Source organism: Phyllostomus hastatus, unplaced genomic scaffold, assembly GCF_019186645.2.
Source record: "Phyllostomus hastatus isolate PE091 unplaced genomic scaffold, TTU_PhHast_1.1 phas_contig_210, whole genome shotgun sequence".
Lineage (NCBI taxonomy): Eukaryota > Metazoa > Chordata > Mammalia > Chiroptera > Phyllostomidae > Phyllostomus > Phyllostomus hastatus.
Genome location: NW_025333737.1, coordinates 36854764 through 36881905, shown reverse-complemented (window position 1 = coordinate 36881905; position 27142 = coordinate 36854764). Strand labels below are relative to the sequence as shown.

At 66.3% G+C, this 27142-nt stretch overlaps 1 protein-coding gene across 1 annotated transcript in view; it reads left to right on the top strand.

Moving 5' to 3' along the window:
• DNAH17 (dynein axonemal heavy chain 17) overlaps positions 1 to 27142 on the top strand; it is an 85796-nt gene that overhangs the window by 6284 nt on the left and 52370 nt on the right. Inside the window, exons 11-28 of the mRNA XM_045835881.1 lie at positions 2212 to 2477; positions 3250 to 3445; positions 4951 to 5097; positions 6859 to 6967; positions 7950 to 8053; positions 10298 to 10438; positions 12408 to 12551; positions 13553 to 13735; positions 16547 to 16801; positions 17549 to 17718; positions 18279 to 18501; positions 19998 to 20114; positions 20219 to 20305; positions 21560 to 21712; positions 24023 to 24271; positions 25378 to 25500; positions 26441 to 26788; positions 26888 to 26979. Coding sequence (XP_045691837.1) covers positions 2212 to 2477; positions 3250 to 3445; positions 4951 to 5097; positions 6859 to 6967; positions 7950 to 8053; positions 10298 to 10438; positions 12408 to 12551; positions 13553 to 13735; positions 16547 to 16801; positions 17549 to 17718; positions 18279 to 18501; positions 19998 to 20114; positions 20219 to 20305; positions 21560 to 21712; positions 24023 to 24271; positions 25378 to 25500; positions 26441 to 26788; positions 26888 to 26979 — 3107 coding nt within the window. The remainder of the gene's footprint in view (positions 1 to 2211; positions 2478 to 3249; positions 3446 to 4950; positions 5098 to 6858; positions 6968 to 7949; positions 8054 to 10297; positions 10439 to 12407; positions 12552 to 13552; positions 13736 to 16546; positions 16802 to 17548; positions 17719 to 18278; positions 18502 to 19997; positions 20115 to 20218; positions 20306 to 21559; positions 21713 to 24022; positions 24272 to 25377; positions 25501 to 26440; positions 26789 to 26887; positions 26980 to 27142) is intronic.

Below are 27142 nucleotides of genomic sequence, written 5' to 3'. Positions count from 1 at the left end.
AGGGTTCCAGCCCGCCCTTTCCTGGGGACACGCCAGGTGCTCCTCTGGGACAGGGTCCCTAAAAGTCAGAGACGATGCCAGAGCTCGCCAGGTGGGACTGGGGGTGCCAGGATGAGGGTGACAGTGGGCGAAGGGGCCCCCGACCTCCTGCGGGGTGGACCTTGTGCTGTCTCCCAAGACTGAGGATGGGGCTGAGCTGTTGCATCGCACGGACCCCTTTGCCACGTAGTATTCACCACCCGGTGTTCAGGTCCCCACTCCGAGGGGCAGGTGGACTCGCACCCCCCACCGGGAGCTCAGCTCACAGACGCACCTGTTCCGCTGCCGCTGGGCTTTCTGGACCTGCCGACGGCCCCCATCGGCTTTTGCACTTTTTAAAAAAAAAATTATTTATTTTTAGGGAGGGGAGGGAGGGAGAAAGAGAGAGAGAAAGAGAAATATCAATGTGCGGTTGCTGGGGGCCATGGCCTGCAACCCAGGCATGTGCCCTGACTGGGAATCGAACCTGCGATGCTTTGGTTCACAGCCTGCGCTCAATCCACTGAGCTACGCCAGCCAGGGCTGGCTTTTGCACTTTAAAAGGACGAGCCGCCTTCTGCATGTTACCTCTACGGCTGCGCCGCATCAAAAAGAGAAAACCAAGGAAAACAAGGGGTGGGGGGGGGGCGATGTGTGACCCGTCGCCAGCTCCGTCTGTGTGTCCCTGTCCGCCCCACCCGGCTGGTCGGTCACGGCGTCGCAGCCGCCGCTCCCACGGGAGGGGCCTGGGGCCCCCTCCCGGCCCTCCCCGCGCGCGGCCCGCCCCCGCCTCTTCCCAAGCTGCTGCCCTGATTTCTCCCGGTCAGCAATCCACCCGCAGCCGGGAACGTTCTAGAGCAATTTCCCACTTCATCTGCTCTTGGCAGAAAGTAAAATGAGCCTCCTTCCCGCACGCCGTCCGCCAGAACAGTGCGTGGACGTGAAAAGGGGGGAAGAGGCCCGGGAAGGGGGGACGTCGGGGGGGGGGTCCCAGCGCGGCAGCGAGGGGACCGTTGGTGTTCTGTCGCCTGTCACCTTCTTTAAACGGTGCCGGGGACCTGGCCTGCCAGGAGGCTCCCTGCGGGGAACTGGAGGGAGGAGGGGCCGCGATTGAAAGAGGGCAGTTCAGTTTCCCCCGCCCCCCGGGGGCCCCTGGCTGCTCCGTCTGGCTTCCAGGGACCTGAAACTCGCTCCCCCAGCCCCCGCGGCCGTCTTGTACTCTCTCCCCAAAGGGTCACCTTCAGGGGCACTGGTCACATTTGTCAAACCAAAACCGGGGGCACATGGGAGACACGGGTCCAGCCCTTGCAGCCCCCGAGAGCCGCAGCCACGTGTCCCGGAATAAAAGGGGCGCCGGGTGGTTGGAGCGCGGATGAATCCCTGTTTGTCCCCAGATCCGCCCTCGGCCTGAGGCACCGCCCGCCCTGGGTGCGGGCGGGGGAGGGGGGCGGGGGCGCGGCGGAGAGGGGAGGGCAGAGCGCTCCAGGCATCTCCACACCCCTGCCCTGGCGGCGGGGCTGCTGGCCCTTCGTCACCGGGCCTTTCCACACCGTTCTCTCTGTCCGGGTCCCGTGAGGCCCTCCTGCATCCCCAGCTTCCCGCTCCCCGGCCCCCACCCCTGCCCAGTGGTCTTTTTCTTTAAAGACTTTATTTATTTATTTTTAGAGAGACGGGAAGGCAGGGAGGAAGAGAGGGAGAGAGGCATCAACATGTGGTTGCCTCTCGCGCGCCCCCTACTGGGGACCTGGCCCGCAACCCAGGCCTGTGCCCTGACTGGGAATCGAACCAGCGACTCTTCCGTTCACAGGCTGGTGCTCAATCCACTGAGCCACACCAGCCAGGGTGATTTTTATATTTTTTTAAATTGTACTTTTTAACCGTTCAACTCTTCCTTGCCCAAACCCTGGCTTCTCCTGGCCCAGAGCCTTGGCCCTGGTTTGGGCCCTGGTTTGGGCCATCGGCTGGTAGGACCGGGGTTTTGGGACCCGGCCAACATCACGGCAGCATCTGCCCCTCCGGGTGCTGCTGCACGGCGAGAGGTTCTGTGTCTCGGCGGGACGGCGTTTTCTCCGCCCGGCAGCAGCGCAGCCGGAGTGCTGTGCCTGCAACCACAGGGTGGAGCAGGTGGGCAGGCGGTGCGGGCAGTGGGGGCCCACGCTGACGGCCGGCTGCCCCCCCACACGCCCCCCCCAGCTCCTGTACATGTGCGGGGGCCTCCTGGAGCGGCCGCTGATCCTCGCCGAGGCGGTGCCCAGGTACTCGGTCATGCTGGAGCTGTTTGACGCCGACCTGGACAACACCAAGGTGCTGTATGACGCCCAGATCGCGGCCTCCAAGGACGGGAGCTTCCCCCCGATGCACAGGAACATGCCCCCGGTGGCCGGGCAGCTCAAGTGGAGCCTGGAGCTGCAGGAGCGGCTGGAGGTGCCCATGGGCTACCTCAAGCACATCGAGCACCCGTGAGTCGGGGAGCGGCCCGGCCGAGGTGGGGGGTGGGGGGATGGGGGGGCCAGTCCAGCACTGAGGTGCCCCCACACCTCACGGAGGCCCAGCCTCCACTTCCCAGACCCAGACCTCCCAGAAGAGGTGCGTGCGTGTCCCCCACCCCCACCCCACCACCTCTGGGTGTCGTCTTGGCACGAGCAGTCAGGAAGGACCCGGCTGGCCCTCCCCCCCTTGACCTCGGCCTGATGGAGGTGAACTGGGACCAGCCTCGTGAGCCCAGGCCCAGGCCGCTGACACAGCGCTGGCTGTGCGGGGACGGGCCAGGTCGCCTGTGGCCGCCGTGGGCTTGCAGGACGGCAGAGGTGGAAGGGGCTGGAGAGGGTCTCCTAGCAGCACCTGCCGGGTGCAGGTGTGGGTGCGCCCACCCGGGGCTGGAAGAGGGGCCGCCCGCGGGCGCCGGCTGCCGGAGCACCTGCAGCTCCCTGCGGCTGGTCCGCCAGAGAACAGGAGGGCAGTGAGCGGGTGTGGCCCCAGTCCTGACCTCGCGGGGCCGGGGGTACCGGGGTCAACGCTCGACTTCCCGGGCTGCTTGCAGGAGGCGGAGTGAGCGTCTCAGTGGGGGAGAAGCAGAAAGCTGCCGGCCACCCCCGCACCCTGAGCGAGACGGGGGGCCACGGCCGGGGCGCTGCAGAGGGCCCCCCCCGGGGAGGTGTGCACATCCCCCCCCCCGCTGGCGGGTGCCTGGGGCCTCACTCCCCCCCCCCCACGCCCCGGCCCGGACTCCAGGGTCATGTCCAGCGTGGAGGCCAGGCTGATCTACCAGAAGTACGACGAGATGATGGAGCTGCTGAGGAGCTACCGCGAGAGGACCTACCGGCACTGGGTGTCGGGCGTGGACGAGGACTGCCGCTTCAACCTGGGGCAGCCGCTCATCCGGCGCGACCCCCTCAGCGGCCTGGTCCGCGTCAACTTCAGCAAAGCGGTGGGTGTGTCTCCCGGGGCCCGGGGCGGGGCTGGGGGGGGGTGCCCCTCGCGCCGGCGCTCCCTCCCGTCGTCGGTGCTTTTTCAAGTGTGCTCGGGACAGAGCGCCGGCCCGAGAGCCAGAACACTGGCGTCCTGGACAGTGACCCCAGCGAGCGCAGGGTTTTGAAGCTGGGTCGCCTTTCATGGGGTCCCAGGAAGACACGTCAGTCGGAGGGTTTATGTTTTAAAAAGACGGAAGAAAGGAAAAGGTCTCGGCAGGATCCGAGCCATTGGGCCCCCTGGCCGCCCGCCCCTAGCCCAGCCCAGCTCGGCCGGCTGCGCAGGCAAAGTCGGGTGGGGGCAGCGGGTGGGGGGGCTAGGGGCCGGGGGGGGGGCTAGGGCTGGGACCAGGCAGCCCAGGGAGCGGGAGCAGGATCTGGAGGGGAGTGCGGGGATTTTGCTCTCACGGAGCGAGCCCGCGCTAGCACCTGCTCCCGTGTGTGTGCGCTGGGGCGACTCCGTGAGCCAGGCAGCCGGAGGCCGTGTCCCCCCATGGGGGAGGGGACGTGGGTGGGCGACGCAGAGAGCCAGAGGAGGTGGCTGTGATCTCCCTCACAGAGCAGGCGGGGGTGAAGGGGGAGTCGCGGAGCCAGGGGTGTGGGGAGACGTGGGTGGAACCCCGTGGGGGGCGGGGCGGCTGGGGGAGCTGAGCCCTCCGGGGGAGCTGGGCCGGCTGCCAGGCAGGGCCCCGGCTCTGTGTTGGCCGCATTGATGTCAGGTGGGCGTGGAAGTGCAGACACTGCACAGGCGGGCGGATGCAGGGGTCAGGACGGAGCCCCCAGACGGAGACGCAAACTTGGGAGCCAGCCACACGCAGAAGGCTCTCAAAGCCATGACGTCAGGGGATCACGGGGGGTGGGGGAGGGGAGATGGGGGGACCGAGATCTGCACCCTCCGACCCACACGTCTCGAGGGCATCAGAGGGACTGGGAGTGGTGACCAGCAGTGTCCAGTGTGTAGGTGGGGGTGACCAGCTGCTGGTCAGCTGCTGGTCAGCTGCTGAGAGGTCACGTGAGATAAGACCCATGAAGTGACCTGTGGGTTCAGCAACATGGGGGTCACCAGGACCTCCACGGGCAGGGCCTAGACCCAGCAGCGAGGGCAGCGGCTCCCTGGGAAGGGCTCTGTTACTGGTCTCCTGGGCAGGTGGGCGGGCGGTGACAGGTAGGAGGAGGCGGACAGGGAGGGTCGGGTCCCCGGGGTGAGCCAGGGGAAGCCGGTAGGTCGTCCTCAGACCTTTGTTTGACAAGCATGGCGACATGCCCACCCGGGCTGCCGCGTGGGGGGGGTGGTGAGACGTCCTGAGCCGGCCAGCAGCCCCCCGCCCCACCCGGGCCACCCCCAGCTCGGAGGCCCCCCGGGCTGTGGAGGCTTTGGGGACCGACGCCCCCCCCTTGGGCTGCTGAGCGCTGCCCCGGGGAGGCCACCCCCTGACCGTCCCCGCGTCCCTTGTCTCGGCCGCAGCTGGTGGCGGTGCTGAGGGAGGTCAAGTACCTGAACTTCCAGCAGCAGAAGGCGATCCCGAAGAGCGCCGAGAAGCTCTTCTCCCAGCACGAGACCTTCCGGAAGTTCGTGGGCAACCTGGAGCTCATCGTGGGCTGGTACAACGAGGTGAGCCGCCGCCTTGAGGAGCAGCCCGCTCCCGGCCGCCCGCCCCCAGCCCCGGGGTGGGCCGAGGGAGGAGCCGCTGTGGGTCTTGGCCCCGCCCCCGCCGGGCCGGCCCTGGACCCTGCCCTGGGACAGCCGGCCCGCCCGCCTTCGCCCTGGGCCCGGGCAGGTGACGCGCGGCGCCTCTTTCCAGCTGCTGGTGGAGCCCAGCACCGAGGGCTCCCCTCTGAGCCCCGGCCACAGTCGCTGGGTTACAAACCCGCTGGAGAGGCCTGTGAGGGGTTGCTCCCCTGAGCCGGGGTGCGGGGCCCAGGGGGGACCACAGCCCTGTGCGAGCGCCCCCACACTGAACCCCAGTCCTGGCGCCCGCGTCACCCCAGCCGGCTTCACGGCTTCCTCTCTCGTCTGCTCCCCACTCGTGGGAGCTTCCCACTCCTCTTCCCCCGCCCCCGCCCCCCTTTTCCCAGGCTTCGTCGCCTGAAGACCTTTGGAGGCCTTGCAGGGGTGTGGGGGTGGGGAGAGTGCGGGACCCCTTAAAACACCAAACGCGCGTGCAGAACGACTCTGAAAGGCGAACCGTCGGCACCTAATACCCAGCTGTAACTCTGCGCGCAGCCCTCACTCGTGAAGTCCGCTCCGCGTGTCCTTGAAAAGCGGCGAGGAAGGCGGACCGCGGGAGGCGGAAGCTCAGACGGTGCTGGTTCTTAGAGGAAGGATTTGTGGGGACCCTGCGTGCGCCCCTCCTCTCTCGCTCTCGCTCCCTGGGGAGCTGGGGCTCTCGAGTGTCGAATCCGCACCCTGCAGCCGGGCGCCGTGGTGTCACAACCGCACAGAACCAGCAGCACCACTCACGCCGGCCCCTGCCGGGCAGCCCAACACCCAGCCTCCCACCAGTGACCACGGAGGGGTCCGGGCCGGCAGTGCCCGCCCCGCCCCCCAGTGCCCGTCTCTCTGCCTTTCTCAGCCCGATTCTAAGTCAAATGAAGTTTTGAGTTATATACTCAGGGTTTTTGAATGACCGTAGTTTCTTCTCCTTCTGGCCCATAACAGGGGTAATTAAAAGTTAAGGACATAATGCCCTGGCTGGCGTAGCTCAGTGGATTGAGCGCGGGCTGCGAACCACAGTGTCGCAGGTTCGATTCCCAGTCAGGGCACGTGCCTGGGTTGCAGGCCACGGCCCCCAGCAACCGCACATTGATGTTTCTCTCTCTCTATCTCCCTTCCTTCCTTCTCTAAAAATAAATAAATAAATCTTTAAAAAAAAAGTTAAGTACATAGCCCTGGCCAACGTGGCTCAGTTGGTTGGAGTGTCACCCTGTGCACTGAAAGGCCGCCGGTTCGATTCCCAGCCAGGGCACGCGCCAGGGTCGTGGGTTTGGTCCCTGTCTCGACGAGTGTGAGGCTCGGCCGGTGGGCCTGTCTCTCTCCCATCGATGTCTCCCTCCCTCGCTCTCTCTCCCTCCCGTCCCCTCTCTCTAAAACCAGTAAGTGTGCCCTTGGGTGAACATTTAAAACCATTTTCAAAGGCTTAAGTATAAACACATCAGTCCTGGGTGACAGGAACAATTCTGACAGCTGAAACCGCCCACATTTCGGTGTCCCCGGGACTCCTCGCAGAGCAGCAGCAGCGGCGCCAGCTTCAGCCTGTGCTGAGCGGGAGCCTCCTCGGCCTCTCGCCCCGTGGGGCCCTCATGCCCGCCCCCCGCCACGGACTCGGGGTTGGGGGGGAGGCAAAGGCCCTGAGGCCGTCCGGTATGCCCGCAGATCAAGACCACGGTGATGGACATCGAGCTCCCGCTGATCCACTCGGAGCTGGAAGCCATCGACGTGCGGCTGCTGGACGCGGAGACCACCCTGTTCTGGAACAGCGACGGTATGGCGGCCGCCGTCCCGCGGCCCTGGGCGACATGGGGTGGGGGGGGCGGCCTCCTCCGCCTCTGGCTGCAGGGCCCACTCGTCTGCAGCAGCGAGGGTCACTCGGCTTGGCCGGGTGGGGGTTGCGCCCGCTCCCCTGGGCGGTCCCAGTGCAGCCTGTCTGTTACTCACTCACACGTGGGAGCTGGCGGGGACCCCTCAGCCACTTGAAGCCACCCAGCTAGACTTGCTGGAGGCCGGGGCCCGTGGGGGTGCCCCCGTGCTGGCGGGCATGGCAGAGACAGTGCTGGGGGCGGCTGCCTCAAGGCAGGGGTCAGAGACGCGGGAAGCAACGTGCTCCCAGGTCCCCCTTCCTCCCTCCACCCCACCCCACCCCACCGCCAGGCAGAGGCGCCCTCCCCGACCCCCCTCACCCCCGGCACCTCCCGTGGGGGCGCCCCACCCACCCACCCATCCAGACCTCCCCGCCTGCCGGCCGCCTGCCCTCTGTCCCGCCTCCACTTCCGCAGCGAGAAGGCAGGACTGTCCACTTCCCCCAGCCGGGCCCGCCGGGACTCCTCTGGGCGAGGGGGTCCTGCGATCCTTCTCTCTCGCCTCTGCCCAGGGGCACGTGTCTCCCAGCCGCCCGGGGCCGGGCCGTTGGGAGTTTCCGTGTCAGACACTCTAGCCTAGCCGTGAGAGCTTCTGTTGCGGTCGGAGAGCGGGGCGCACCGGTGGGCCCTGAATGTCACGGGTCTGGCACATCGGGCAGCGCCTCCCCCCTGCCTGCCTGGGGACAGGGAGACACCGCTTCCAGAGGCTCCTCCGCGTGGCCTCTCGGGGAGGGCCCTCCCCAGGACTCCCGCTCCCTGCCCCGGAGGAGCGGACGGACTTCCCAAGCACTGCCCCCTGATGAACGCCAAGGGTCAGGCGGTCCCCGGAGACGTTTCCCTCCTGCCAAGTCCCCCGCCGTGTGAGGTTCCTCTCTGCTTCCATCCTAGGCGTGTTTGAGTACATTCAGGAGATGCGGGAAATCCTGCACAACCTGGAGAACAGGATGCAGAAAGCCAAGCAAAACATAGAGGGCATCTCCCAGGCCATGAAGGTGCGTGCGCTGCCTCACAGGCAGGGAGGGAGGGAAACCCGGGCCCTGGGGCCACCCGTCCTGACGTCGCCGTGCGGTCCCCACTCCCTGCAGAGGGTCCCCTCTGTGCCAGGCCGGTGCTGGGGACGAGAGGCGGAAAGGCGCACTCAGACCCAGGGGTGGGGCCCGGCGTGCACTCGCTGCGCCACAGAGAGAGGCAGCCTGGCTCCCGCCCCTGAGCCTCCCCCAGACCCGGGGTCTGTCGCCAAGGCCCTCATTTGCAAAGCCAGCTGCAGGGCGTTCTCCCGGAGGAAGCTGCAAACCCGCTGCCCTGACAGTTTGCAACACCTGCAGGGGGGCTGCGCTGCACTGGACAGCGAGGGGTTTGAAGCTGTGTTTCTGTCCCTGTGCCACAATGAGACGGCCAGGACCCCCCCACACACACACCTGCTTCCCGGCCACCCCCACCCACGAGGGGCCTGAGGCCCCCTCGGGTCCCAGCCTCACCCTCTCCACCCCGGCCCCCCCACCCCGCACTCCCCGCGGGAGCTGAGGTAGGCTAGGGTCTCTGACACGGGCCAGGCCGTCCCAGCGACCTCAGTGGCACCTGGCACTGGCCCTGATCACGGATCAGCACCGTTTCGTTCCTGGTGCATTTCTCCTTCGAACGGGCTCATCTCCTCGTGTAGTTCCCTTAGGAAAGTGCACGAAAGACGAGCTGTGTGAGTCCTCGCTTGCTCCAAAACGCCTTTCTTTTAACCTCCCCTGCACAGTTATCCCGTCCAGGTAAAGGAAAGGAGGAGAGAGTTTTTTTCCCGACAGTCTAGAAGCATCCCTGCGTCTGTGGCTCGGGGGCCACGACCAAGCGCCAGAGGCTGGGAGGCTCGCGCCCAGGGCCTGGTGTCCTGGGCATCTCCGAGGGCGGGAGTGGGAGACCGGGCTGCCAGGGCTGGTTTCTCCTGCGGCCTCGCTCCTTGGCTGGCAGGTGGCCGGCCCCCTTCTCACTGTGTCCCCCCGTTAAGGACACTGATCCCATGATGGGGGCCCCGCTCTCCTGGCCTCATCTAAGTCTAGTCATCTCCTCAAGGCCCCCTCAGATACTATCATGCCGGGGGGGGCTAGGACCTCAGCACGTGAACCCAAGAGGGACACAGACCTCCCGCCCACCCGGCAGGGGCGAGCTGGCCGGTCACAGCAAGAACCAAGCTGACCCCTCTAGGCGCGGCCCCAGCCCTGTCCTCTGCAGCCACTCAGCGGCAAAGGGGCGTGGCCTCATGCCCAGTGGGGACAGGGGAGGGGCCAGCACGCTCAGGTTTGAGTGCAGAGGTAGCAGTATCTCAGAGAACTCCAGCTCTCCCAGCCTTGAGTCTTCCCACCTTTGGCCCTGTCTGAGAGTTGACGGCAAAAACGAGCAGGTGGTATCTGGCCGCCTGGCTTCAAGAGAACACCAAGTAATTGGAATAGAAACAGTTGACCGTCCTTTCCACCATTGTAGTTGCAGTGCGCCTGGGACAGAGCATGCACTGATGGGTGGGTGGGTGGGTGGAAGGATGGATGAGTGGACAGATGGATGGATGATGGATGGATGGATGGATGATGGATGGATGGATGGATGATGGATGGATGGATGGAGAGATGGATGGATGGATGGATGATGGATGATGGATGGATGGAGAGATGGACAGATGGATGGATGGATGGTGGATGATGGATGGATGATGGATAGATGGATGGATGATGGGTGGATGATGGGTGGATGATGGATGGATGGATGGATGATGGATGATGGGATGGATGATGGATGGAAGATGGATGGATGGATGATGGATGGATGATGGAGGATGGATAATGGATGATGGATGATGGCTGGATGGAGTCAGCCCACCAGACTGAAACAGAATCCAAACACACTGCGTGTAAATGCCAAGTCCCGGGCAGAAGGGAGGCGGGAGAGCTGAGCCCTCACTGTCCCTGGAGGCAGAGCGAGGGGGCAGAGAGGGCGACACCAGACAGAGCGTCTTGCGTCATCCAGAGGGCGGAGGGGGCCTCGGTGGAAGGGGACCTGCCGTTGTCCTCGAGACCCCGCTGGGTTCTGAGTGCACACACCACAGGCTCCCGGCAGCCCCTCCTCCTCCCCAGGTCAGCGGGGCGGTGGGCGGGGGGGGGGCGTCGAGGACATTCATGCCACAGAGCGCGCTGCAGCGAAGGCGGGAGGCCAGAGGCGCCGTCTCCAGACCCGCCCCTCACTCCCCGTCCCCCGCCCAGGACTGGTCGGCCAGCCCGATGTTCGAGCGGAAGGACAACAAGAAAGAGGCGCTGCTGGACCTGGACGGGCGGCTGGTCAACCTCAACAAGCGCTACACCGCGGTCAAGGAGGCCGGCCTGAGGATCCAGGCCATGGTCGCGGTGAGGAGCCGCGGGGCCCTCGGGGGCCCGCCTGCCCGGCGTGGGCGTGGGCGTGGGGGGGCTGGAGAGTCTGCAGCTACAGCCCCCGGGGTCCCAGGCCCTCCTTTGAAAATGGCAGACCCCCCAAACGGGGCCCGGGAAGCTGGTTTCTCTTGTTCGGGGTCTGCCCACCTCCATCCTAAGGGCACGACCGGCGCGCCCTGCCCCACACAAAGCGGGTGCAGAGGCGGGACAGCCCCCAACGAGGCCCCCCAGGCCGTCTCCCTGGGGCCCCGGGGACTGGGGACCAGGGGCTGGGAGCCGAGCACTGCGTCGGGTTCTGCGGACTCTCACGAGGCGGCGGTGGCGGCGGCGGCGGCCGCAGCCCCGGCAGAGTGAGGCCCGGTGACTGCGTGTGCGGGGGTCTGGGTGGCTGCGCGCTGAAGGCCGGACGATGCGTCACGTCATTGCCCGCCCTGGGGTCGGCCACTCCTTTCAGCCAATGGTCTCCACGGTCCGTGGGCCCCGCCCCTGCTGGTGCGTCCCCCCCCCACACATGCACTGTGGGAGCTCCGCCGCCAGGGTCCCCGACAGCGTGGGGTCCTCGCGCGCTGCCCCCTCGGCTGCCCTTCCGCCCGGCGTGCGTCTCAGTGCGTCTCTGACGTGAGTGTGGGGGCGGGGCTCTGCCCCGGCCTGAGAAGGGGGGCCGTCTCCCCCGGGCTCGGGGGGTCTTTCAGGGCAGCGTGTGGGGTGTCCCCGCGCGGGACGCCCGTCCTCGGGGTGGACTGTGATGACGGCCCCCGCGCCCGTCACGCCAGCGGGCCTGTCCTGGGCTCTTCTCCGAGGCAGGTCGTTGCTTGGAAAGGTGTCACCCCACTGGGGTGACCTGAGTGGACCCCAGAGTGTCTTGTCTTGTTCCCAGACCCTCTCCCCTCACTGTGTCGCAGTGCCGGAGGGTCCCACGAAACTAAAAAGCTAAACTGAGAAACTGTCACTTGGAGGAGGTGACCGGTGAACACGTCCGTACTCTCAGACGTCGGAAGCAGGGCCTCGGGTCAGGGGTCAGGGAGAGGTCCCCGCATCAGGGCCCAGCCCGACGGCAGCGGGGCCAGGGCAGCGGGGCCAGGGCACCCGGGGGGCAGAGGCCAGTGGGCCGACGACCCGATGAGGTGTCCTTGTCAGGAGCGTTCATCAGAGCCGGCCACGGCTGCCCCGGTCCTTGGAACGATTTCTTGCTTTCCGACACCGAGTCCTGTCAGCCTTCGTCTTCCCTTCTCAGTCAAATGTAACTGTTTGAGGGGAGGGGCGGACCTGGTCGTATTCGTCTTTGTGTTCCCCTGTGGCCCTTGGTGTCCCACAGATTCACCCACCCATCCCTCACCCATCCATCCGTCCATCTACCCATCCACCCATCCATCCATCCATCCATCCACCCATCCATCATCCATCATCCATCCATCCCATCTACCCATCCGTCCATCCATCCATCATCCATCCACCCATCCACCCATCATCCATCATCCATCCACCCACCCATCCGTCCATCATCCATCCATCTGTCCACTCATCCGTCCTCCCATCCACCCACCCATCAGCGCATGCTCTGTCCCAGGCGCACTGCTGAAGGCTGGAAGTACAATGGTGGAAAGGACAGTAAATTCCGTCCCCATGAAGCTTGGCACCAAGGGGAGATACAGACCAAAGACAAAAAAAAAAAGACTCAGTGTTGCCCCCTGTGCCCTGACACAAATAATGCATTGCTAAAGGGAATGCAAGCAGGGGGGCGGGGACAGGAACCAATCAGAAGCTGGGTGGGGGTAGGCCAGGAGGTCCCCTGGGAGGAGGTGACCTCTGAGGGGACACCAAAGAGATCAGAGGACGCCAGGCCTGGCGAGGGCGGCAGCGCCGGGCGGGGGGTGGGGTCTGGAGTGCAGTTGCGGGGGCGGGCGGGCCGGGGAGCTGACGGCCCGCCGCGCGGCCCCGCCCGCAGGAAAACGCAGAGCTGCTGCGCGCGAACACCACCAGCCAGGCCTGGAAGGACTACGTCAGCTACATCGACAACATGGTGCTGGACGAGTTCGACAACTTCGTCCGCCGCTCGCTGAACTACCTCATGAACAACATGGTGCCGGAGGTGAGCGGCACACGCAGGAGGCGTCCGCACATCCGCGTGCACACGGCTGTGTGTGTCTCGTGGATACCACGGTGCCCGCACCAGGCTCAGGGGGGCACCCACGGGCGACGTTTTCCGGCGAGAGCTCAGGCTAGTGAGTTCCCGATAAACAGGAGGAGTAAAGTTGGCCGGGGAGGTGGGGGCAGCTGGTCCCCATTGTAAAAGTGAGAGTCCCGCACCCCAGGTTGTCCCTGGTGCCCGGCACTTGGGACACCTGGCCACCTTCTGTCTGCCGTTCTGTAAACGGGCTGGGTGGGAGCCGGCCCGCCTTGCCACTGGGCGAAGGTGGGTGGGCACCGTGCTGCCGCCTGGTAGGGACTGGAAAGATGGAGGGCGCCCACCGGCCACCCTGCAGCGAGGCCGGCCCTGTCTGCCCGGCGGGCCCACGAGGGGCAACCGGGGGCAAACAGGGCCACCGCGTGCTCGAGCCTTTCCAGCGGGGCCCACCAAGGGACACGAGGGCTCGCCCCTCCTGGAGCGGCCCCGGCCCAGGGCTCCGGCCTGGCGGCGACTGTGCCCCACACGGTGGCCATGGCCACCAGCCCTGGGCGGGGAGCCGGCCCACACTCGGCAGGCCTCATGCGTTCTGGATCCATCCAGTCCCCGCAGTCACCCAGAGAGACGGGACGACTGTTGTCTCTGCTCTAGAAAACGGGTTTTCTCCTTCCTCGTATCTGGGAAACCCAAGGGGTGGGGCCCACAGAGCTGGTAAGCAGCAGGCACAGGCTTCGAACCGAGGCCGTGGGTCCCCGGTCTGCGCTCCAGCCTCTGTCCTGTCTCGTCCTGCCCTGCCCCCGGCCGCTCCGGCCCCTTCTGGCTTCACGCCATTTGCACCAGGGGCCACGGGGCCCGCGGGACTTAGCGCCCCCCCCCCCCCGTGGAGTCCGCAGTGAGCGCTGGGTGCTGAGGCTGGTCCCCCCACCCCCGAGGGCGGGGCGCCGACCCCGTGACCGCCGTTGCAGGAGGGCATATGGCCACTGTTCGAGATCCGCATGGAGCTGGGCGAGGAGGGGATGACCTTCAGCCCGACGCTGGAGGTGGGCGCGGAGCACGGCTTCCTGGCGCTGATCGAGGGCCTCGTCAACGACATCTACAACGCCGCCAAGCTCATCCCCCGGCTGGCCAAGGGCCGGCTGACCTACAAGGTCAGTCCGCGTCCCCCCAGGCCCCGCCCCCCGCGGCCCCGCCCACCTCGCCGGCTGGGGCTCCGGGCGCCTTCCTGGTTCCCAGGGGCCTCCCGGACCCCGCAGGGCCTGGGGGCTGACACTTTGAGTGGCGGGGGCCCAGAACGCGACCCGGGCCTAGAGGCTTCTACCCCCTGGGACGGCAGGCGGGCTCCTCGTCCTCACCCCCGCAGCCTGGTGCTGCCCCCCAAAGCGGCTTCTCCTCCGCGGGCCTGACACCCGCCCACCCCCGTGGGACCCCCAGAGTGTGCCCTCCCCGGTTCCTGGTATTTCTCTCCCATCTGCCACGTGGGCGCTGAGACTCCGTCCACACACGGGGCACTTCCCCACGCGTGCTTCCCCGGGCTCCCGGGTCTGTCGGCTCAAGATGCCGCCCACCCGTAAGTGACGCACGGTCAGATCTGGTTGTGGGCGCGCAACCGAGCGGGGGGAGGGGGGCTCCGCTCCCTCAGGGCGGTGTCCGTCCGGCGTCGTGTGCATGAGTGTAAAACACGAACTGGAAGAGCCCCCATGGCCCTCAGAGCCGGGTCCATCGGCAGGTCTGGCCCGGCCGCACGCGGGCGTCCGGACGAGCCGGGAGCATCAGCCCCGGTGGGAACAGCGCCCCCCACAGGCCACTGGGTGTGCGTCGGGGCGTGAAAGAACGTTTGGGACGTGATCTCATGCGCCCGGACAAACAAAAACCTGTCTTCCTGGGGACGCCCTCTAAGCCGTTAGCTCGCTTTCCCCGGGCGCAGAGGAGGTGCTCCCCCCCACCCCGGGTGCTGGGGCGAGGACAGCGGGAGGGGGCTCTGTTCTTCGCGTCTGTCCGCGTTGTCTGGAATGTCTGGCACTGGGCACGGTGCTTATAACAGCAAATGTTTACAGCGAGGCGCTCCGTGCTGTTGGGGGGGGGAGAGATGCACGTGCGCGTACACGCGTGCGTACACGTGTGTGTACGTGCGCACGCACGCGCCTGCAGTGAGGCGAGGACCCAGAGGAACTGCCCGTCGAGGTCAGCGGTGGCTCCGCAGAGGGGCTGCCGGGGGCTGAGCCGGGAAAGGGAGCGGGGACTCCCAGGCGGCGACAGCACGAAGGCGGCCGGTCTGGCCCAGGTGCGCGCTGCCCCGAGTCCAGAACAGGGCCTGCCCCCCGGGGGTCGGCGCAGGCTCCGGACCCTGGCGGGACGCGCATCCGCAGCTCCGGCAGCAGGTGCAGCGGGGGTCCGGGGAGAGGGCGGAGGGAAGCAGGGCTCAGTCCTGGTGATAACGCTGTACCCCAGTATGTGTGTGAGGCCTCCATCTTGGTGCCTGCGAGTAACATGATTTGTGGAGGTGACGACGGAGGGACGTGGAGAGGTCAATGCCACTGGAAGAGACGTCTGATGTTACTCCCTAGGGAGGACAGGCGCAGCGCCCACGTAGGGCCGCGGGGAAGCTGCCGGCTTAGTCCGAGCTCGGGGCAGAGCCAGAGAGGGGGGCGCCCAGGCCAGGGCCTCCCCGGGGTCTTCGGGAGAGAGAGACGGGTGAGGGGGGCCGCTCAGGTTGAGGGGTCTGCGTGCGGCTGCCTGGCCCGGGGGGGGGGGTGGTGAGGGCGGGAGGACCAGGGGACAGCTTGGCTGGGGGCTGGGACAGGTGGGTTCGCCCTGGGGGGTGTCCCTGCCTCCCCGCCCTTTGCTCTCTCAGACCTGGCCCCCCCTGGGGGAGGCAGCCTCTCCTCAGCAGGCCAGACGCTTAAAGGTGTCAAACCATCTCAAGACGCAGAACATGAAAAACAGGATTAAGCCCTGGCCAGTGTGGCTCGGTAGCTTGGAGGTCGTCCCGCAGAGCGAACGGTCTCTCGTTCGACACCCAGCCGGGGCACAGGCCTGGGTTTGGGGTCCGGTCCGGTCCCTGCAGGGACGCACATGAGAGGCCACCGTGTTTCTCTCTTGCGTCAATGTTCCTCTTTCTCTGTCTTTCTCCGCTCCTTCTCTCTACAAATAAATGCCGCGGGTTTTTTTGGACCATAAGACACACCTAGGTTTCAGAGGAGAAAAATAGGGGAAAAAAATTTTAAAGCAAAAAATGTGTTAAAATATGTAATAACGTAAATAACATAATATTTCACCAATGTAAATGGAAACAGAACTCAACAGCAGCATTAACCCCCATTATTCCTCCCAAATGTGGGGGGGGAGTGCCTCTTAGAGCCCGAAAAATATGGTCGGTAAATGAAATCCTAAACGAAATGTTGTGAAGCCCCACCCACGCCCCGCCTTGGGGGCTCTGGCGAGCCAGTAGCTGTCTTTTTTGGGGACACCAGTCCGGCCCGGGTTTTGTCACTTGGGGCCAGAAAGATCCAGCTCCGGCCGGCCGTCAAGGGAGACCCCTTCCTGTCCCCCCCATGTCAGGGGGGGAGGGCCTCGGAGCCCCCGCCCTGCCTGCTCCTCCCTCAGCTCTCGGGGAGCCGTCCCCCGCTCCTCCCTGCCCCGCCTTCAGCACGGCCGAGTGGCTGCTGCCTCCCTCCTGGGACTGCCTGATGGCCCCACCCCTGGGCCGCGCCCTCCCTCCGCGCGAACTCCCTCTACACCCCTGGCGGCCGGTCACCCTGGGTTCTCCGGGCAGAAGTCACGGTTGGCGTGTCTTCCTGAGGGAGAAGCTTGCAACCCACTGAATGTCCCCCTGCCCCAGCTTGAGAGGTCGGCGGCCCTTCCACCAGCAGGGAGACCCCCCCCCCCGGCGGGGGCGGTCCTGTGCAAGTCGTGGCCGCAGGCGCGAGGGTCACGGGCGGCGCCCCTCCCTTCCCGCGCAGTCGGACCTGGAGGACATGGCCGACCTCATCGAGATGCGGGAGGAGATGTCGAGCATCGTGGTCAGCACCCTGAAGGAGGCGGAGGAGTACCAGGACTCCTTCGAGAGGTACTCCTACCTCTGGGTGGACGACCTCCGGGAGTCCATGCGGAACTTCCTCATCCACGGCCACGCCGTGGGCCCGGAGGACCTGGACATCCGGGTGGAGGACACGGGGCCCAGGACGCCGCCCACCCTGGCGCAGTTCCAGCAGCAGGTGCGTGGGGGCCCCGCCCCCGCGGAGGGTCGTGGGGGCTGGCGCAGAGCGAGGAGGGTTTTGTTCTCGCGGGGGCCCCCGGGGGGCCAGCAGACCCGGGGGCAGCTGCCGCTGGAAAACCAGTCTGCGACTCCCGGGTCCCCACGGGGGCGTGCCAGGCCCCGCAGGGCCGCGTGGAGCGCACCAGGGTCGGTCAGGAGGCGGAGGGGCCAGGACGGGGTGGGGAGGCACCTCCATCGAGGCTTCTGTGGGAAGGAGAGGGTGAGCCCGGGCAGGCGGGCCTGGGCTTGCCCAATCTGAGTGGGCTGGCACCTGGCCCTGGGTGACCAGGACAGGGGGACAGTCTGGGTCAGCAAGGCCCCAGACGCCAGAGCTGCGAGAACGCAGACAGCGAGAATCCCGGTGGAGGAAAGCGGCTCCGCCTTCTCTTGGCTGCGCGGTGAGAGAGAGGCCCCCTCCCTCCCTCCCTCCGTGAGCAAAGGCGGCCTGCCCGCCACGGGGCACCCCAGTGGGTGCCCTTTGCCACACGAGGTGGGGCCGGCTGGTGGCTTTCCAGAGAGGGCTGGGTGGCCACCTCGCCTCCGCAGCCGTGTCCTGGGGAGCTGGCCTCGTGTGTGACCCCCACCGCCAGTCTCTGCTGAGCCCCGGATACACACGGCGGGGCGGGGGGGTGGTGCCAGGTGCTGGCAGGAGAACAGCGTGCCAGGTGGCAGGCGGGTGGGTGACAGGGTCTCGCACCCCCCCCAGATCGACTCCTACGAGAAGCTGTACGAGGAGGTGTCCCGGCGCGAGAGCACCAAGGTGTTCAACGGCTGGCTGCAGTGCGACTGCCGGCCCTTCAAGCAGGCCCTGCTCAACACCATCAAGCGCTGGAGCCTCATGTTCAAGCGCCACCTGAGCAACCACGTCGTCAACAGGTGGGCGCCCGCCCAGCCCCAGGGGAACGCAAGGGACCCGCCCCGCCCCCCCCCGCCCCCCGCCAGGGCACCGTGGTGCACCGCCTTCCTGGGAAGTGAGTGGTGTCGTCCGACTCCTCCCCTGGGGGCAGACGAGGGGTGAAGGTCCAGCTTCAGCTCAGAGCCCAGCGGACCCCCCAAAGGTGGTCCCCAGCAGGAGGGGTCCCCTGGCCACGACGGGGTGCCCTGCTTCTTCCCCCCAACACCCACTTAACGGGCACGCAGTGTGGGGCACCAGGCAGGTGCTGCAGAACCCCCCGGGACCCTGCAGCCTGGCGGGGAGGTCTGACATGTGATGAGGTGCCCGTGACCGAGCAGGCGCAGGTGACGGCCAGGGCTGCGAGGAAGCGTCAGCAAGCCGAGTGCCCCCGGGGGGCCAGCAGGGAGGGGTCTCGCAGACACGACCTCACCCTGGGCTCTGCCCATTAGCTAGCGGGGAGCTGGGGGGGCCCGGGGCGATGGCAGGGGGTGGGGACACCGTGGAGGCGGCGCCCATGACGGGCTGCCCTCTGGCCCCTCAGCCTCGACGACCTGGAAGCCTTCATGAAGGTCGCCAGGGCGGGCCTGAGGACGCCGCTCAAGGAGGGGGATTACGACGGCCTCGTGAAGATGATGGGGCACCTGATGAAGGTCAAGGAGCGGCAGGTGGCGACCGACACCATGTTCGACCCCCTGAAGCAGACCATCGAGCTGCTGAAGACGTATGGGGAGGAGATGCCCGAGGAGACGTACCTGAAGCTGCAGGTACATGCACGGCCTGGGCGTGTCGGGTGTCCGGGGGTGGGGGGCCCGGAGCCTCAGGCGTCCCCAGCCGGGAGCCTTGGCCGTGGCCGGAGGAGAGGGCTGTGGTCACTGGGGACGAGGCCTCCCACGTGGGCCCGTGGGTGGGACCTCCCGGGCACGGACCCCCATGGACGGCAAGGTGGGACGGCGAGGCGGCCTCACAGGTGGACGAGATTTCCTCTGTTGGTTTCTGTTCCCTCGGGTTGAACGTGCCTCCCTACCCTCCCTCCTCCCGAACACCGGGCCAGCCCTGGGTGTGAGGCTCACGACAGGGACAGGGGTCAGCAGAGGCCCCGCGGAGATCAGGACAGGGCCCGGGCCCCACTCCGAGGGGCAGTGGGGCCGCTGCTCTGGAGGTGCCCAGCCCAGCCCCACAGGCCCCAGGCCAGCTGCGGCTTCCCTGTGCACAGGCGGGCCCCGCAGCACATCCACAGCCGGCTCAGCCTCCGGGCAGCGGGCTGGGGCGAGGGGGGGGTGGGCAGCAGGGAGCACAGACAACGTAGGTCCTGAGGACCCTGCCCCGGAGTGTCAGTCCCCCCCACCCCCTGATCTGGCGGCCTCCCCGCCCTCTCCCCACTCTGAGCCCGGCTCCGTGTCCCGTCACACAGACCCGCTCCCCCGCCGTGGGCACCGCCCCCGCCTCGTGCCCGACACCCCCCAGCCGAGGGGGGACCACACTGTGGGCAGAGCGGGGAGGGGCCGGAAGGCTCGGGGCCACCCGTGCTGGGGACTCTACGTGTGTGTGGCCGGTCGCTGGGCGCACCTGGGGGCGGGGTGGGGCAGTGGGGTGATAGATGGCGCTAGAGGTGCCCACCTCGGACAGACACCACGGGCCGGTCACGGAGGAAAGTGAAACCGGGGCCGTTGGAGGGCAGAGAATGGGCGGGCTGGGGTTTCCTCGTTAGAACTCCGCGTGCGTGAGTACGGCGTTTGCCCGGGCACGAAGGCCTCGGAAAACACAGGTTCCTCTGGCTGGTGAAGCCGTTCCTGAGTCGGCGGCACTAGGGGAATGGAGGACAGGGTGCGGTGGGTGCCTAGGGACGGGGCGCGGCGGGCGCGGGCCCAGAGGTGACACAGCCGACAGCTTCCTTCTCGGCGGCACCCCGTGTGGGGACCGTGGTGGTGGCCACAGGAACCTACACACGGGATGAGATCGCCTGGGACTACAGGGCACACACAGCACACGTGTGCACACGCACCCACACACGACACACACACAGCACACGTGTGGGCACATGCACACCCGTGCATGCATAGGTTCGGGTCCCCTGGGTGACAGAAACGCGCACCCCTGCCGTCACTGGGTGTGGCCGCGGCGCCGTGGTCGGGAGGCGGGGCGGCACAAGGGGCTCTCCCTGCTCCCAGCGCCGCTCCCCGGGGCTCCGTGGTCACGCCACGAGAGACCGTGTGGCGGACGGAGGACAGAGAAGGGAGCCGCCCGGCCCGTGCCCCCGCAGGAGCTGCCGGAGCAGTGGACGAACACCAAGAAGCTGGCGCTGCAGGTGAAGCAGAACGTGGCGCCCCTGCAGGCCAACGAGGTCAACATCCTGCGCAGGAAGTGCCAGCAGTTCGAGGTCCGAGGCCCCTGGGGGCGGGGCCGGGGGCGGGGCCGGGGGCGCGGCTGCAGCCTGGGGGGAGGGGCCTCGCCGTGTGACGCCGCCGCGTGCTTCTCCCGCAGCTCAAGCAGCACGAGTTCAGGGAGAAGTTCCGGCAGGAGGCGCCCTTCACCTTCAGCGACCCTGACCCCTACCGGTCCCTGAACAAGGTACCGGTGCCCCGGCCCGAGCTGGGCAGGGGCCCCGGGGTCCCGGGGCCCCGCCGCTCCCCCCGGGGCCCCGCCGCTCCCCCGTCTCCTCCTCAGGCGGCCGTTCTTGCGAGTCCAGAAACGGGGCCCCGTGGGTCCGGCCGCCGCTCCAGGCCGGCAGCTGACAGCCCCCACCCTGCCCCTCCCCCCGCCCCACGTCCTGGGTCCCCAACCCCGTTCGCATTCAGCAGATTCCTGTCCCCGGGCTTAGCACTCGCCCGTCACCCTGATGCCTTCTTGTCTCTGGCCCACCATGTGCCACCAGCGGCCCAGCCTCACCCTTGCCCTGCTCCGTCCCCACCGGCAAGTTCATGGTCAGCATCCGCCGCGCAAGTTCCACAGCCCTGGGCCTGGCGCCCCTCAAGCCCCGGCCCTTTGGACTCCTCAGGGCCAGCGGGGGGTCCCGGGAGCCCACCAGGCCTGAGCCCCAAGGTCTCCCCAGGGGTTGCCCCATACTTCCCCTGCCCTCAAGCCTCTGCTCTTCTGCTTGCGTAGCTTCAAAGCCCACCACTTCTGAAGGTCATGGCCCTACCCTTTGCCCGTGGCCTAACCTCCACTTCCCCAAGCCGCAGTGCAGACGGGCCGGTCCCTCCTTGGACCCCAGGCCGTGTCTTCCGGGGGGCAGGCTGGAGGGGGAGGGCTCCCGGGTGTGCTCTGTGGGGGAGGGGTGCGCGCGGCCCCGCGGGCACCGCCTCTGAACCCGCGCCTGCTGGGCACCGAGGCGCCCCCGGCGGTTCACGCACAGCCCCCGGGTCTGAGGTGGCTGTTCTTTCCCCTCCTCTTCTCGGATCGAGATTTTCCTAATTTTCAAAGCAGCCAAGCTTTGCCTACATGATATTCAATAAGATGAAAAAAACTTCACGTAGCGTAAAAGTGGTGGAAATCGGGAAATCGCGGGAGGGAATTTGGCGTTCACACCACGTCCATGAGAAGTCGGTCCCCAGGCCGGGACTCGCAAAGACAGACCGCCTTCCCGTCGGAGCGGAGACCAGGGGGCCTCGGAAGGGGGGGATGGGGGGTGGGGGGTGCTGCCCGCCACCCCGGGAAGGTTGCCGTCCTCGTCGCCGTCCTCCTCGAGTGGGAGAGGGGTGGGGGAGAGCGAGCCCGCGGAGGAGGGAAGGGCGGGCACCCGGCAGGGCACCCCCGCGCCCCCCCCCCCGCACGGGCAGGCCGCCCCGCTCACCCCGCCCCCACCCCGTGTCCCCGCGCCCCCAGCAACAGAAGAGCATCGCGGCCATGGAGGAGGTCATGGAGGCGCTGTGCAAGTCCGGCAGCCTGTTCGAGGTGGCCGTGCCCGACTATAAGCAGCTCAAGGCTTGCCACAGGGAGGTCCGCCTGCTCAAGGAGCTCTGGGACATGATCGTCATGGTGAGCCGGGCGGCGGGCCCCCCGGGGGTGGGGGCGTGCCGAGAAGATGCGGCCCCAGCGCTCCTGGGCCCCGACGGAGGCGCTCAAGGACCGGAGTTGGGCTCACACTCCTCTGCCTCTCTCCCCTCCGGCCTCCCTCCTCTCCACCTCTCCGCCTCCCTCAGAGCTCACCTCTGTCACAGTGTGTCCAAGTAAGGAATGCCCCCCCAACCCCCCACCCCGGTCCGTGGGAAAGGAAGGCCCCTGTGGCTTTCACCAGCGTTTTTCCTGTGGGTGGGTGGGGGCGCCTCTCTTCCTGGCTTGGGCGACTCTGTACCTGCTCCTCTGGCAACCGCGCACGACTCGGGCCCCTTTTCTAACTGAGTTTCTTTGTTTGTTTGCTCTTGAGTTCTGAAGTTTCTTGGTTTTTTTTAAAGATTTTATTTATTATTTTTAGAGAGGGAAGGGAGGGAGAGAGAGAGAGAGAGGGAGAGAAACATCAATGTGCGGTTGCTGAGGGTCATGGCCTGCAACCCAGGCATGTGCCCTGACTGGGAATCGAACCTGCGATGCTTTGGTTCGCAGCCCGCGCTAATCCACTGAGCTACGCCAGCCAGGGCTCTTGTATTTCTTTTCTTGCCTCATCACGGTGGCCAGCACTTCCACACTGTGTTGGTAAGAGCGATGAGAGCTGACTTCCTCGCCCCATTCTCTGTCTCAGAGACAGCATTTCGCCACGACGCAGGATAACCAGCTATAGGTTTTCAAGCTGAGGACGTGCTCTTTTCCTATTTTCTGAGAGTTTTTACCGTGAATGGGTGTTGGGTTTTGTCATGTGTTCTTCTGTGCCAGCCGCTGCGATCGTGTGTTCTTCTCTAACACGGTGGGTGACGTCGACGGATTTTCGACCTTCGGATCGAACCCCATCTGGTCGTGGCTTATGACTCTCTCCAGGCGCTGCTGGGCCCGGCCTGCGAACCGTCTGTGGTGCGTTTTGCACCCGAGTCCACGAGAGGCTCGGTCTGGAGTTCTCTGGGGATGTCTTTGGTCTCGGCCCCGGGGTGCTGCCAGGCTGGTGACGTGGACCGACGGATGTCCTCGTCTGTGACTTCCTTGGAGAGATTGTGCACAACTGGTGTGAATTCTTCTTTAAGTTGTTTGATCGAGTTTTCAAGAGAGCCACCTGGGCCTGGAGATTTTTTCTTTGGGGAGATCTTGGGTTACGAATTCAGTGTCTTCAGTGGGCGCAGCCCGCCCCAGCTGCCTGCCCCCGACAGCGGGAGAAGCCTGGCGGCGAGTCCGGTGACACGTGGCCTCGGAGGAGCTGGCCCGTCTCTCCTGCGCGGTTCGGTTCACGAGGGTGAAGTCCTCACGGTTTCCCCTCGTCACCCTTTCCAGGGGCCTCCCTCCCCCGACACGGGCGACTCACGCCCCGCCCCCCCCCACCTTGGTCAGCGGGACGGGTGGGCGTGTAAACAATCAATGTCATTGACTTTTCAAAGGACCGGCTTTGTATTTAACACTTTTTTTCCTATTGTTTTACTAATTTTTTTTTCATCAGCGTCTGGTCCCATCTTTATTATTTCCTTCCTTCTGTTTGCCGTGGGTTTATCCGGCTGTTTTCAGTTTCTCGATGCAATTTTTGTCGCCTCGAGACTCCTCACCCTCTCCAGCGCAAACACGCCACGCTGCAAAACCCGCCTTGCCGCGTCAGCTGGGTCCTGCCTGCCTTGACGTCGCCTTCGGTTCTGCGCGGCGTTTTTTATTTCCCTCGAGGCTTCCTCTAGAGCCTCGGATTACCTGGTAGCGTGTTTTTAATTTCCAAACGTCTGGGTTTTTTCCTGTTGCCTCCCTCCCGGGGGGGTCCAGTTCGCTTCCACACAGCCAGAGAGGCCACTCTGGGGCGCCCGCCGCTTTTCTCCCGCCCTGGTCGGTTGTGCGGCGCGGGCTGTGGTGTCGCTTGGTGGGCGTCCCGCCGCACTCGAGGGGGACCAGGACGCCCCTGTCTCGTCGGGTGGAGTGCTCCGTGTGCGTCAGGCCCTGAGGCTGAACTCATGGTCCAGGCCTTCTGTGTCCCGAGTTTCTGCCAAAACACGTTTTAACCGCCAGCCTTCCGGTGGCATCTTTCAGAGTCTGCCGTGTCTGTCCGTGAGGTCGTGTCTCCACAGCGAGCTGGTCTCCCCTCCCAACTTGACCACACTCTGTTGTTAGTTCTACACGGCACCCCCCCCCCCCACGGCGCCCACCCTGCGGGAGCGGCAGGGACGACGGGGGAGGGGGCAGGGCCGCCAGGGGCCGTCCTGAGAGGCTCCTCCCCCCCCCCCCCCGCAGGTCAACACCAGCATCGACGACTGGAAGACCACCAAGTGGAAGAACATCAATGTGGAGCAGATGGACATCGACTGCAAGAAGTTCGCCAAGGACGTGAGGTCCCTGGACAAGGAGATGCGGACCTGGGACGCCTTCGTGGGGCTGGACAACACGGTGAAGAACATGATCACGTCGCTGCGCGCCGTGAGCGAGCTGCAGAACCCCGCCATCCGGGACCGCCACTGGCAGCAGCTGATGCAGGCCACCCAGGTACATCCCCGCGGCCCCAGGTGCCGCTGGCCGGGGCCGCTCCGCCGAGTGGGCGGGGCGGGGGGCGGCCCCGGGCCTGTGCGGACCAGGCGGCTGCATGCACACGCCCGTGGGCCCTGCGCGCCCAGCAGCCTGCGCTGCGCTGAATGTGCTCTAGTCGCCGTCTGGAGCTTCTGCATTTTTTAACAAAGGGCCCCACCATCGTCACGTCGACTGGGGTCCCACCAAAGGTGTAGCCGGCGCTGGTTGTAGGCGGAGTGTCCACAGCGCTCAGGAAGTTTTGGGGGGGTGAGCCGCTCCTGGGACCCCTCTGCACCCCAGGAGCACCGTCCTGGTGCCCAGACCTTCCGAAGGACATCTCCTGGCAGGGGGTCCTGGCCTTGACCGCCCGCCCCCGCCCCCCCCAAAGGCCGACGGGAACCCTCCCCCTGCCAGCTAACATTGAGCCAAGCTGAGTCCGACCGCCCCCGGAAGGGCCCCCACGTAGATGCCACGGACGCAAGGGGAGAAAGCGTGGCCCTGCTCCCGCGGAAGCAGAGAAAGAACCCACGTGGTCACATGGTCACGCTGGGGTGGGCGCGTGGGCTGGGTGTTCTGTGACAATGATTCTGGCTGTTGGGAGGAGGCTGTGCCTCCAGGGGGAGGGAGGAGCAAGCGCAGTGTGGCCTGGGCCCTGGGGGAGAGACCCAGACGAGCAGGGAGGGGCCCGGGGGCCCAGGCCCCATGCAGGTCTCCGCACTGCGTCTCCACCTCGCGGTCACAGGGCCCCCTGCCTCATTTCCGACCCCTCTGTGTTCTCCCGTGAGAGCGCCCGCCCGGAGCCTGAGGCCCCACGTGGTCAGGCAGGGTGGAGTCACCCCACAGCCCTTCCCATCTGCAGAGACCTCCTGTCCAAATGAGGCTGCATGCTGATGCTGGGTTGGGGGGGTGGGGCAGGAACTTGGGGGCACTGTTCACCCCGCTGCCCTGAGGGGGCTCCTCGGGGAGGGAAGTCAGGGCCCGGGAAAGCAGCCCACCCGTCCTGGGAGCGCCTCCGTGAGGGACAAGGGCGCCCGCGCCGGGGTGCGGGTGGCCCCGTGCGGGACGCACCGGCTTGGCCCGCCCAGGTGAAGTTCCGGATGTCGGAGGAGACCACCCTGGCGGACCTGCTGCAGCTGAACCTGCACAAGTACGAGGACGAGGTGCGCAACATCGTGGACAAGGCGGTGAAGGAGTCCGGGATGGAGAAGGTACCGTGTGCTCACGGCGGCGGCGGCGGCGCGGGTCTCGCCCCAGGGGACACTGAGGCTGGGGCTTCACGGGGGGCCGGCACCCACCATGCACGAAAGGCCTTTCCCGACGGGACCCACAGCAGATATCCTGTCCAGCGTCTCCAGACGCCCTCACCGGGAGGGGGACGGGTTCCAGTTCCTGCTGTGGCTCCGCCTCCTGCCTGGACACACTTTAAAGCACCCTGGGCCCCCTCCCGTCCTGCAGCCCCTGGGCCTGGGCCCTGCCCTCCTCTCCTGCGGGCCCAGGGGGTGGGGGGCGGGAGGGCCCGCCCTCAACCAGCCCTGGGTCATTAATGAGTCACCGGCCGCAGGGCCACCTGGAGGGCTCCTTTGCAATCCAGACCTCTCCGCCCCCAACTCTTGTAAGAGTTCCAGTGGTCACATTTTGGCTTTTTTTTTCTTTTTAACCTGCTTGATTTAGCCATAACTCATATGCCACACCCCCCTGCCCGTGTAAAGGGGACGATGCGATGTTTTTCAGCAGAGTCACAGATGTGCAAAACCATCACGTAGGACCACGAGTCCATTTTAGGGCATTTCACAGTCATTGAAACGGAACTATGCCCTTGACCACGCCCACCCTCCACTCCAGCTCTTTGCGGCCACTCACCCCCTTCCTGTCTCTGCGGCTCTGTGTGCCCGGGGCATCTCCACAATATGTGGCCTCTTTCCCCTCGGCATCCCGTCCCGGAGGGGCAGCCGCACAGCAGCGTGTGTCAGCACGGCGTTCCTTTTCACGGCTGTGTAATATTCCGCCTTGTGTGTGGGCGGGCCACACTGTGTCTCTCCACCATCTGCTGATGGGCATTTTGGTGGTTTCTGCCTTTTGGCCGTCGAGAGTGACGTTCACTTCGGCTTCGTCAAAGAGGCCCCTCTCGGCCCCGCCCCTCCCCCGCAGGTGCTGAAGGCGCTGGACAGCACCTGGTCCACCATGGAGTTCGAGCATGAGCCGCACCCCCGGACGGGCATCATGATGCTCAAGTCGGACGAGGTGCTGGTGGAGACGCTGGAGGACAACCAGGTGCAGCTCCAGAACCTGATGATGTCCAAGTACCTGTCCCACTTCCTGAAGGAGGTGACGAGCTGGCAGCAGAAGCTGTCCACCGCGGACTCGGTCATCTCCATCTGGTTCGAGGTCCAGAGGACCTGGAGCCACCTGGAGAGCATCTTCGTGGGCTCCGAGGACATCCGAGCCCAGCTGCCGGAGGACTCCCAGCGCTTCGACGACATTGACAAGGAGTTCAAGGTCGGCGCGGCCGCCTCGCCCCTGCCCGGGTGCCTCCAGAGGTGGCGGTGCCGGAGAAGCAGAGCTCCTGACACCTCGGCGGTCCCCTCCTGTCCCCAGGCCCTGATGGAAGACGCAGTGAAGACGCCCAATGTGGTGGAGGCCACCAACAAGCCCGGCCTCTACAACAAACTCGAGGACCTGAAGAAGAGGTAGGCGACCCCGTCCGGCTAGACCCAGGGCGGCGTAGCCAGGAACCGGCATGCTGGCGGGGACGAGGCAGAAACGCCCCCGGTCACCAGTCCCCGCGCCCTGCCCTGGGAGCTGGTGACCCCCCCTCCACTACACCCGCCACTCCGGCCAGGGAGCAGCAGC